Raw genomic sequence first — 12,891 nt, forward strand, 5'->3', positions numbered from 1 at the left:
GAACATTGATACAAGCCACTAATTCCAGTCAGCTATGAATAGAAACGCATATCTGGCACCCACACACTTGTATATAGAAGTTGATGTGTCTATTTCTGCTGCTGTGTTTACTTGCTAAGTTAAAACATTCTCTGTAATTACATAGATTTTAAATCTACAGTTTAAAGGTCAGATGTGAGGGATGTTTTGAGGTGGTGGCTTGTGGCTGGCAGGACGTCTGCTCCAAACATGGTGTGTGTCAGTGCATGACTGCGCGTGTCTGCGTGTGTGTGTGTTCGTGTGCGTGCGTGTGTGTGTGTGTATGTGTGTGTGTGTGTGTGTGTGTGTGTGTGTGTGTGTGTGTGTGTGTGTGTGCGTGCACAGTTAGTAAGGAGGAATGTGGCCACCTTGGTGTGTAGGTTAGTCCCATCTGGCTAGCATGAACACTTCAGAGATTTCATAACTGCTACCTACCACAGTGAGCTCTCCAATCTTGATTCCAGTGACAGGGTCTAGCTGCAGGCTTTGTGTAAACTTTACTGTGAACTGTCATCTGGAGCAATTGTAGAACATCTGATTATGTCAGTCAGACTTTCTGATCCTCTACTGCTTCTCTTTTTAGCCTTGGTACTAATTAGTATAAACTAAGACTTAAAAACTTCTATTTTGAACATTTTAGTCTAATGTCTAATGTGTCATTAGACATAAAGTGGAAAAGAGATGCCTGTAACTTTGCAATCAGGTGTCTTCCTTTAAAATGGAAAGTTATTGTAGGAAAGTTAACCAACAATTGTAACAATATGTACAGAAGCCCTTTTAGGAAGACTTATGATGCATGGCCTGACAAATCAAAGAGGTCTGTCATCTAATTTGGTTTTGGTAGAAGGTGCCAGTCACTTTCTTGATGCCCTTGAGATACTTTTCTTTGCTTATGTTCCTCTGACCCTTTACACCATTTGAATCATTTGCCTGACCCCACCAAGAAAAACTGAGAGAGAACAGAGAACTTTGACTGATCATCCACAACAACCAGATGCGTTTTAGAATCATACTCCATGACGTCTACACCCAAAAACCTGAACTTTTGGACTTCAGATCTGTTCTGTTTTTGTTGGATTTGTGACACACTGCAAAATTATGGTTTGTACAGCCAGCTTATTTCCATCAGCGAGTCATGATTCTTTTGTAATTGCCATACTAGCGACACTTTTTTAAGTGGATAAGATGAGATTTCATGCAGTAAATACACAGTGCCATAATGTTTCATTGTTGTTAAATAATGAGATTACCATATTGGATGCTATTAACCCACAATTTGCTCATTCCTCGCTTTCGTAGTTGTCATCACAATATCCTCACCCCTCATCTCTAACTGAATACATTTCTAGTCAGCTACTAGATCTAGCCTGATTAATATGATTGTACAAACAGAAAGGCTTGTGCAACGATTCAATTTTGTAAGTTGTAGATATAGAAACACGTTTTGCATGATTTTTGTCAATGATATTAAAGGACCATTCAACCAATAGTGTTTTTCTGAGTAACGGTTGCACTGGTATTCACCTGCTTGCAGGCGCATTGTACATTTGAAGTAAAGTAGGTGCATGTTTTATTAAGACTTATTCAAAGTTAGTCAATAATGTATCAGAAACCTACAGTGGAAAACAAATAGTTGAGTTCGCACAGCGGCAAGGGGCCTTTAGACTTTTGATCTCAAAGGTTCACTTTTCACCTCTCTGCTGATATACAGCTTTGATAAAATGCGTAATAAATCTTAATTGCTGTGGTTACATATTTTTCAAAGGCTAATAAAGGCTATTACATTGACTAAAAGGTAGGGCTTAGCGCCTCAGGGGTTTCCAGAGCTATAAAAGCGTTTTTGTTGCAGGTGTAAAAGTTTTGTAAATGGGTCATTAAAGTGTTGGCCAACTTCACACATAGAACACAAAAAAGCAAAAAGGGAGGGAGATTACTTCAAATCGGCATGTTTCTGAAACAGAGAGATGAGAGCTTTAAATCTCTGCTAATATTCCACGGAGCTTTTCAGGAGGCAGCCTTTGATGTGGGTGAGGTAATGTGACCAGGAGTGTTTGCAATGTAAATTCAACGTGAAGAAATGATTAGGGGCTGTGCACAATCATTCTGCAAAAGGAAGGCATCCAGTATCAGCTCATATTCATTTTGACAAAACAAAACAAAACAAAAACAATCAATTAGGAGAAAAACAGCTCATGCTTTCTAAGTCTCTTTTATGGCAATAACCCAAGCTTAATTTAATTCTTGCTGGATGCATTGCAGAGATGACTTCAACAAGAACAACACAGTAGCGAAAAATACTTTTTGCTAATAATACCACAACTGGTAGGAGAAGGAAAGTGTCTAAACTCTGTACTAAAGGATTGGACAGTTTAACATCTGCTAACAATGTTTTTACAAAGACAATTCATTCTAAAATTTCACAACAAAAAGTGTTTAACCTATTTCTAACATTTTCTTTAAAAATAAACCAACATCAAGATGTTTAGTGCAGCACATATCACGCTGTATTAATTTTAAAGTCATTCCAAACCATTTATATCAGATTTCCCATGTTGACTAAACTGTTCTGAAAAAGATTTAAGATGTTAAATAATTGTGTTAAATAAAAGTATCTACAACATATACATACAAAGTAGATTCAAAGATCAAAGTTTGACTCTCATGACTCAAACTAAAGAAATTTGAGAAAAGATGAAGAACTGCAAACCTCACTTGGTTAGACTTGGTGTTCGTGATTTAGCCATAAGAAATAGACGAGGTGAAAATGTCACACATGAGAGAGTTTGAAAGTAAAAGCTGCTGCTGACCAAGAAGAACTCAACAGCCTTTCTTACTTTTACCAAAAAATATCTTGATGATTCCCAAGACTTTTTGAAAATATTCAAACAAAAGTGGATGGCTTTGGAAGCTGTGGGTACATCTGGCATCTTGTATTTCACGGAACATTGTGCTTGCAGTCAAACAAAAGGATAGGAATGTGACGTTATGCAACAAAGCAGTAATCACTACAATACCTGCATCAGGTATGTTTACCACTGAATGGCTTCAGAAAGAGACAAAGGTTTTTGGAGAGGTCTGATTGAGAAGTTGTGTCATGACCCTAAACGAGCTGCTCATCCTCAAAATCCCTCCCAAGCTGCTGAGTTAAAACAATTCCTCAAATTAGAGCGAGTCAAACTCTTCCACACCGATTTAAAAGACTGGTCCATAGTTGTTCCAAATTCTCAATGGGAATCTTTGCCACTAAGAGTGGTACTTAGGTTTAAGGGACATTTACTTTTCACAAAGGGCAGCATTGGTTTGAATAGCTTTTAATAATTAATATAAACCTCTTCTGGTGTTTACTCAGGCTATCTTAGAGTGGCATTAAAATTTGTTTAATTATCTGAAATATGTAAAGGTGACAAAAATTCCTAAAACAGAAGGAATCTGAGGGAGCAAATGCTTTTTTTTTTTACCTTTATAAATTCTATAACATAATATGATTGGATGCATCTGTATTTGTGTGTGCGTGTGTGAGCTTGTGTGTGGGGAGCATCCCAGCATGACCTTAACAGGATAAGGCCTCAGGCATGTGTGGACTCCTCAGACCCTTTTAGCTTTGTGTGCTGCTGACCATGTGCGCTTTAATCATGGAGCTGCTTACTCCAACCTGCCTGGTGATGGATCCCAACTCCATGGCTATAATTTCCTTCCTGGGGTGCAGGAAGAGAGGCGAGTGTGACGTGACTGAAGGGTGTCAGGCATGGGGCCACCAAGTCTGGAAGGAAAATGTCCCTCTTTGAAGTTGCAACATCAAATCATATTGCTGGATCTTATAATTGGAAGGAAATTGGATAGGTCTATTAATAACTGTGCTTGTTTTTCTATTTAGTTTATTTATGGTACTTTACTACGAAACAGCAAACAACAAGATATTTGAGTAGGAATTTAATCACCTAATTTTGGCACAGTACTGCAAGTTGCTTCACAATAAAATGATCTATCTTATGTTTTGATCAACTGAAAGGTGTTAAAGGCTCAACATCAAAAGATTTACAATATGTGACCTCTGGAAAGGCTTTGAATTTCTTATCAAAGGCATAAAATTAAACTTTGAAACAGAAAAGATAAAATAAACTGCACACTGCACATGATATGGCTGTTGTGCATTTGACCAGTTTGTTGTAAAATTTTGAGCAAATGTAATACCTTGCCTCACTGGATCACATGATAAGGCTGAAAAAAAGAAATCCTGATTTATATTGTGTTGCTGAAGAAAAATGCATAAAGATCGACTTGTCATGGCTGCCACTGTGAAGGTGTTGTCTGAAAATCATCCCAATCTCCTGTTCCACTGTGTCTCGCGTCAGCTTTACTACGCTATATGATTATCTGAGATCTTTATTTCATGTGTGAAAACGATCCCCTTTGAAGCTTCACTCAGAGGCAGTGCGTTGCTTCACCACCTCACATCAACACCTTCTATCTTGGCTCCATCTCTGGGCGTCATGTTTTACTGCTACGTGGCACTTTGAGTGAGGCTGTTTAATGTTGCTGGAAGGTGAGGACTGCTCCAGCTTAAAGAAGTGAGAGAGCAGCCTGGAGCCAGGTCTAAACTGCTGCTTGATGATAACTCTTGGTGCTTTTTTTCCCCCGCTCTCCTTGAGCTACATCAGTACTCTTACCACACTTTGCAGGATGGGCACCACTCCAGATTCCAAGGGTCGTGTTCCTTTGAAATTACCACTGGTGTATACGTTTACTCACTTCCTCTCTTGAGGAGTTTTGTGAGGTATAGCAAACCTATAATCTAATTTACAGCTGTGAGCATAATAAGAGGTAATTTTTGTTGCTTTGTAGATTTGTGTGGACTTCAACCGTACAAAAGTCCCCATACAATACAGCTGTTTGTTTTATTAAGCAAACAAAATAAATCAAAATTTGCTAGGTGCGGAAGATTATTAGGCTCAGAACAAACACAACGACAGATTCAGTCTATATTGAAGACCATATGTCATCCTTTTTCAAAATTTCTTTTCACTATGTTCAGACTTGTAACCCCCCAGTGGTCATAAAAAGGCACCAGCAAATTACTAAAAAGCTGCAATGTTATTTTTGGCATGCCAAACTTGGGCATCAATTCATTACACATTGGCCACCCAAGACGAAAGTGCTCAAAGTCTCCAACTTTAATTTGTGTTCATAAAAGGAAGAATTATATGGTCATTTATCTAGTGAGGAAAACAAAGTTATCAAAATGTTAAATAGCAGTAACTTGGAGACATAGCTAACAAACACCCTCTGGAGGGATTTAAAAGCGTTCTGTTATCAGCCTGTCTGAAATTCCTTGCATGCGACAAAACCTGTAATTTGGACGTAATTTATGGTACAGTAGCTATGCTTCAGTTCTGACCAGCGTTTTTCCTCTGATGTGCATAGTCATACGTCAGCATGTTGCTCATAATAACTCGTCATAAAATTAATTTTATGTTAGTAAGCAATGGAGTGGTGGTTTTAACTTCACCTTGTCACACGATTGGTTTGGTTTTACTCATGAGAGTTTAACGTAGCATGTATATGTCATTATATTATTCTAAGCATAGTGTCACACCACCAAAACATTTTAAGTACAGCTAGAGCACAGGTTCTTTGGCTCAAGCATTGAGAATGAAACGTTTTAGAATATAATGACAACTAATGCTATAAATAATCTCCAGATTACTTCTTTCTCCAAACAATACATTTATTATTTGGAGAGAGAAGTAATCCGGTGATTACATAATATTTGGATATCAGATTCCATCAGGTGTCCACAAAGATTGGGCACAATCTTTGTGTCTTCTGTCTATGCTGACAGAAGACACAAAAAAAGGAAGAAAAAAAAGTACTGGATAAACATTTTCCAACAAATGAAACTTTATGCTCACAAACAAACTCTGAGGTCAGATGCTTATGTGATGCTCAATATCTGAGGTGTAGCATAAACTATGTTGCATCTTCTTTCCTCAGTTTAGGTTCCTCCTTAATCCTGTTCTTGTTCTGTGGTTCTAAATCAGGGGTCCCCAAACTTTTTCCTGTGAGGGCCACATAACTTTTCCCTTCTCTGGTGGGGGGCCGGAGTCAGTTTGTAACAGAAAATGTGTGACGATTGCAGGAGTGCCTAAATGTAAAAATGTATTGTTTTCCAGAAAGCACAATTAAATAACCCTCTCTGGGTTCTTCACAGAACAAAAGTCAGGAAATAAATAATAACACTATTAATGAAATAAATAATAACCAACCCTCTCTGGGTTATTCACAGAATAAATCCAGGAAGGATTATTGTCCGTATTTTCCAAACTATGAGCCACACCGGACTATAAGCCACAACCCCAAAGTTTTTAAAAAAAAAACCAGTAAACATGCACATATAAGCCGCAGATATTCTCTTCCGCTCCAGGTTTTCCACAACGATGCAGCAGCAGCAGAGGGGAGCGGACACCCAAACTTTGAGTCATAACAGGTCAATTGAATTTCACATTTATTACGGTTGAAAAAGAAAAAGTTGCCAAGTTTAGATTTAACTGAACTAATTACGGTAGTTTCCGAACGGTAACTGTAACAGTAAAAGTGCTGATCCTTCGTGTCTGCTACTAGCACGTGCTAAATGAAGATGGTCGCTTTCTTCTTCTTTTTCTTTTTCTGCTGCTACTTCTTCTTCTTTAGATTTCAACTGCAGCTTGCATCCATTATTGTTACACTACTGCCATCTACTGGATCCTAATATCTATACCTCAAATTCTCATAATGATCCCAGTATTATTTTTTTTTAAAAAATCTTCTTTTTCCCCTCAATGCTATTTAAGTAATCAACAACATTCTCAAATTTCAATTCCCTATTAAAACCTAATTCTGTTTTAATGGGCGCTTTCTTCTTTTATTCCCAATTTTGACTTCCAATGATTCACTTCCTGCTAAAGAGCCCCCTGGTGGTTGAAGAAAAATCCACATATAAGTGGCTTATAGTCAGGAAAATACGATATATGAAAAAAAATCTGAATGCTCTTTGGCATTGTTCAGGGGGCCGGACCAAATGTGGAGGAGGGCCAGATCCGGCCCGCGGGCCATAGTTTGGGGACCACTGTTCTAAATGATGATGATATACGTGCTTTCGCATACATATGATTCTGGTGTATCATGCTACACAAATGCATGTATTTGATTTTCATGTTTATCAGGTAATTTTTCAAACATTATCTTTCTGGATGGGATGTAAAACCAGCTTGAAAATTATTTAATTTTTAGTTTCAACCTCTTTAACACTTTTTTTTTTCTTTAGTTTTTGTGAATGTCAGCAACCCGAGCAAAAACTACATGTATTTTTGCAGCAATTTCCCAATTTTCCCTGTTTAATATCTGGCCTGTTTGACGTAATTTCTGTTAATCTTTAACCATTGCTCTGACCGCTGGAATCCCAAAGGTGTATTCCTCCACCGGGTGGAGAGCAGGGCAGGAGGCACCAGGCTGCAGCCTTAATGAGATTTTTCCTGGGTTTTTGATGGAGTGCCAGTAGTGCTGCCATTGCTCCGGAGGCCTGCCTCCACTGAGCCCTGGCGAGCGATCAGGGGGAGCTGTCGTCGGCCGCATAAATTGTCAGACTGTGTGGTGGGTCATGGAGGCAGACGGCATAGAGACTGAGAGGCCTTGTGGGACTTTCCCACAATCACACACAAGTACTTATTACTTGCACTTTAATGTACCCTTTTGCTTCAGTGACAGCCTCAGAGAAAAAACTTGGCCCACTGGAACCGTGTCTGCCGACACAAGTAAGGCAGAGCAAGAAAGACGCTAGAAGCAACTTTGTGTCCAAACTCACCAAGTCTGTTTCCTCCCAGCATGTGCTTGCTGTCTGGCTCACTTTCTGTTTTACTCTTGGTCCATACTAAGTGCAGCTTCTCTTTTACACAGAGCAGTCCCGTTCACTTGTTTTTGTTCTGGATGAACTGAGCAGATAGTTTTTCTGATTTATCTTTACAAACTCAAGAGTATGCTGTTTTTTACCAACAGCTTGAAGTGCATAATTTTGAATATTTTAAACACTTTTGATGCAAAAAAGGGTTAAGATTTTGTGAAAAATGTATGCTATGTATGTCTTTTGATGCCAGGCAACCTGATGTGATTATTTCTGTTGAATTGGGTGATTGTGGAAGTCAACACTGGTTATCCAGTATGCCAAAGTTTAGAAAGCTAATTGAATGATTTAGGTAGTTAGCAGGCTTGGCATGGTTCATGCTTCCCATCAGAGACTGAGGGGTTTTGTGACGCTGGAGATTTGGTTTACAAAATATGATTTTGTGCAAATATTAGAGTGAATAAAAAAGTAGTTTTAATTAAACAAATTCCAGACAGACACACACAGCACTGAGGCTAAAACGTCTATAAGTTAAACCAAATGCAAAGCAAGGCAATCTATTCTATCTGCATCTATATTTGCCTTTCAAACTGAAGCAGATAAACATTAAGCAATGCTGAAATTATAATGATAAACAGTATTTATAAAGAAATAGTAAAAGTATTTTTTTAATCCCCTATTCACCACTTATATTTAGAATCCAGATAGGGTCATAAAAATCTTGACTTGACATCACAAACAGGAAATACAACATCCCAGCTGCTTGTTTTGGTGCATCAGCCTTTATGTCTTCCTTCAGCACTAGCTATTCTCTGACTGAGGCCACCCACAGTGCTGCACTGTGGCCACCATCAAACCCAGAAGGTTATAATAGTAATATCTGACCTCTTTCCTTTCTGGATCTCACACTCTGACACGTAAACCAGCATTTATACAATGACCACATTGGCTTTGAACTTAAATAGGCATTCAAGGACACCATTAACATAGTTAGAGATCACTTTACAAAGCTAGTGGTAGAAACTTGTTTTTATTATTAATATGTTAATAATTATAATTTTTCAAAATATAACAACGGATGAGTATTTAATTTTGATTGTTATCAACTATTTTTATAACTATTTTGTGTTTATATTTTGATAAACATAAAAACATGCAGATAAACCTACAAGGAATCTCTTTTATTTATTATTATTGTGGTACCTTGTTAGAACTTGAATTATTTTTATTTACATCACTGTTTTAAATCCCTGCATGCAAATGGATACAGTGTTTGTTGATTAGGGAATAAATGTCTTATTTTTTATATTCAGATGCAGCATTTACACAATCTTGTAAAAAGTATGTAAGTCTCTTGAACTTCTACATGTTGCCTTATCTAACAACTAGAATTGTAAAAGTATTTTGGGGGGATTTTATGTGTTAAATAAGCAGTCTCCTTTGTATTTGGCCTGCATTCAACAATTGTGTGCTGGAAAAGTAATACTTCAAATCAGCCTAAACAAGCCATGGTGGCAGCATCATGCTACCAGGATCCTTGATCTATGATATAAGTTTAGCATTGGAATCCAATCTGAGCTGTTTTGCAAAGAAGAATGGGCAGAAATTCAATGTTTTGTGTGCAAAATGCTTTATTTGCAGCAAATTGTATTTAATGCATGGACGTATTGCAAATACATGCTTAGGCACGTTGTTTAACCAGCAATCTGACTCTAGGACTAGCAGACCGATTGTTTACATTAGAAATGTTGCTGGTAGATCTTTGCCTGCGTGTGAATGTTTTGTGGTTGTCAGTATGTGAGTAATGGTTTTCCAGCCAAATGACTGTAGCACCACACGGATACTGGAGCCAGATATTTTCCACAGCTAAGCCTGTGGATCACATGTCCCTCCGGTGTCTGTGGTATGCACCAACAGGCATGGTGTCCCAAGTAAGGATAAAAACAACCCGCCTGGACATATCCCTCGATTATGATAGTGACCCACAGAAATAGCTCTACTACCGGACCTCTTGCTCAGAGTCCAGTACAGTCAGAGACGGTGATTTAGATGCTTGTTTCGTCATCTGAAATCTAACTGCCAATCTCGTGCTCATTTTGCTGGAGTCCTGCAATTACTGTGCCTTTAAACTTTCCACTGCTGTTTAAGCTCAGCTTGCAGTTGTCAAACTTTGTTCATATATAAATATGCAAAAGCTGTAATTTAAATGCTGGCGTTTTGTTGGTGATGTAAGGGCAACTTTTTGAGAAGGCTGATCTTTGCTCTTTGTTTGACATAAATGTAATGACTTCTTTTACATGAGTGCAAAACAGTGATTTTGTATGTCTTGTTTTTATTCTGTCTCTGTAGGATTCATTGGTTGATCCGTGTGGTGAGGGGATCATTGATGAACACTATCGTTTAGAAGGTAAGCCTGATTCTCATGTAAAACACCAACTCATTCAGTTGGTTTTGCTTCAGTTTACACTTTTAATTAGATATGTTCATTAGTTTTTAGTTAGCAAATTACAGCAAAGCAAACATCAATATAATATTTCACCAAAGCAAACGTTTTCTCCCCTTTTCTCTCCTGAAAGCAAACAAAAAATAGAGCAAGTTAATAAACAAATGAGCAAGTACCGATAACAATACAAATCTTAACATTGTATCAATTTCCACTTTAATTCAGTTTTATTCAGTTCTGTTGTTGATTAAGTTTAATTAGTCTGTCATCCGTTTTCCCCATCCACTCTCTAATGAAGCACTTTGAATTGCCTTGTTGCTGAAAATGTGCTATATAAATAAAATTACCTTAACTTACCTTAATGTCCCCTTTTAAACTCTCATGTTGCCTTCTTCCCAAAGGCCCCCTTCACTTCTTATCTGCCACTCTTCAGCTGCTGTAGGCAGAGTGCTTCAGTTCCTCCATCTTTTTCTCTGATGTGATCCTGGATTAAGTGCTCTGGGAGGAGAAAGTCTCCCTCCCATTTAAAGACAGTGCTGGACGTGAGGTGCAGGCTGATATCTACCATTTAACGAGACCGGCCCAGAATTTGGAAGAAAAGTTTAATAAATTTTACCTTTGTTTTAGTTCAGCTTCCCTGGGTTGTACCAGAAAGAGGAGAGATAATGTAAAAGCTGTCCTCCCCTGAAGACAGATGTTGCTAATTAGTCTACACTGCTCTATTCATCCCATGAGATTAACAGGCAAAGTGAGAATCTGGGAACTTTCCTGCCTTTCTAAAAGTCTCAGTCAATCAATCTACTACACCTTGATGCCTGTAACCAGCCTTTAACCTCTATTGACTTCTTACATAACAAATACTAGTTAACACATACAGGGAACTATGAAGAACTCCTGCATGATTTACAGATAACTCAGTGATAATAAAAAGTAGAGCAAATTAAAAAAAACGACTAAGGAGGAAATACAGACAGCCAGCACAAAAGAACATTGAGGGGAGATGAAAGACTTCTTTCTTTAAGGCAGAAAGAAGTACATCCGGAGAAAGTTTTTTGGGGGGATTAAAAGAGAACTTTTCTACTAAAATTGCAAAGGAAATGAGATGAAATCTGAGATGAAAGAACCCAAAGGATATGTTGCAAAATTACTACCTGGATTCATATGCAAAAGCACAAACAGCCTTTGAAGAACCTCAGTGATTGAAATAAAAGTTATATTTTGAAAGAAGTTCTTCAAATGCTGGACATTTTCGTAGTAATTTACCGCTGTCAGTGTTTATGAGACCCAGTTATGTCTAACACGGCATTTCAGATCAGCCGACTCCTCATACTACGTGGCAGCTCTCCCAACCTGCCATGGTTTGCATGCGTGTGAAAAATAATCCTGCACGTGTGTAGAAAGCACGGCGGGTGCCAGCCTCTGCTGTTTTCGTCTCGCCCCTCGGATCTGATGTGCGGCCAATTCCTTGGCTGCAGTTTCACTTGTAGGGAGCCGGTTTCTGTCTGTGACGGGGAAGGGGTCAGCGAGGAAGGAGGGTGATAGCAGATTACTGTTACTCCGCCCGGAATTTCATTAGCTCCAAGATAAGTATCTCCTCGCCATATTGAGTCTGCTACTGAACATATTTACCCCTGCACACAATGTTCCCTTTGAGCACCTCAAACGATCAGACAGCAGGACCCCAAGTGTTGCTCCTCTCCAAAAAGTTGGTAAAAGCTCCCTGGGATGAAGCCTTTCATTTCTGGCATTCTCCCCCGCCCAGGTCCGCTTTGATCTTCGTTGGATCAGGAGGAAAGAGATTGGTCTGTTGTGTCTGCTCTATTGGTGAACAAACAAACAGCGTTTCAAATTTGACTTGGCTTAATTAATTAATGATTCTGTTTTACAGCTGGTCTGATCCTCTTCCAAAAGGTTTGAGAATGGAACTTCAAAGTGCGGCAGGATGAGAGGATGGGGGAGAAGGGCGTGGTCTGTGTGACTTAATGGGTGTGTGCTGCCTCTGTTTACTGTGAATGTACTGCATAGGTTTTTAATCCATGTTAAATGGAGCTGATAAAGCAGCCATGACTGAGACAAACCTACAGAAATCTGCAAGGTTTGAGCATAAAAATTCCTGCTTAACTGTAAATTATGTGGACTTGTGAAGAAATCCACATACAAGAGACAGCTAATGCCCCCCTTTAGCTCTGACCCAAACTCCAACCATGATAAGACCCTTGAAATATAGGAATCCTTGTAATATTTTGATCCAGCATGATAAACAGGCATCCATGTGACATTGAATTATCCAATAGCATGCCAGTGTGACCTGTCATTTTGGACATTTTAAATCAATCCCTTGTAATGAAGAAAAACAAGGATTGCACAAATTCATAGATTGGATTATTAACTCCCCATTCGTGTAATTCATTGTTATTTTGACTTTATTTCAGACAGTACCTTTACTGAGTCTCCAAAGGATTTGTTGTCCTATTAGGAATCAGAGAGACACATATGCTAAGATTCTGGGTTCTTTCCTGACATACTGTTCAAATCTTGAACTCAATAATGTGCTCAA

At 38.5% G+C, this 12,891-nt stretch overlaps 1 protein-coding gene across 1 annotated transcript in view; it reads left to right on the top strand.

Annotated features, from left to right (window-relative positions):
• nkd1 (NKD inhibitor of WNT signaling pathway 1) overlaps positions 1 to 12,891 on the top strand; it is a 36,291-nt gene that overhangs the window by 12,899 nt on the left and 10,501 nt on the right. The window contains exon 4 of the mRNA XM_014980547.2: positions 10,241 to 10,298. Coding sequence (XP_014836033.2) covers positions 10,241 to 10,298 — 58 coding nt within the window. The remainder of the gene's footprint in view (positions 1 to 10,240; positions 10,299 to 12,891) is intronic.

The sequence above is a fragment of the Poecilia mexicana genome, unplaced genomic scaffold (genome assembly GCF_051168715.1).
Source record: "Poecilia mexicana isolate PSO_F unplaced genomic scaffold, ASM5116871v1 scaffold_3, whole genome shotgun sequence".
Lineage (NCBI taxonomy): Eukaryota > Metazoa > Chordata > Actinopteri > Cyprinodontiformes > Poeciliidae > Poecilia > Poecilia mexicana.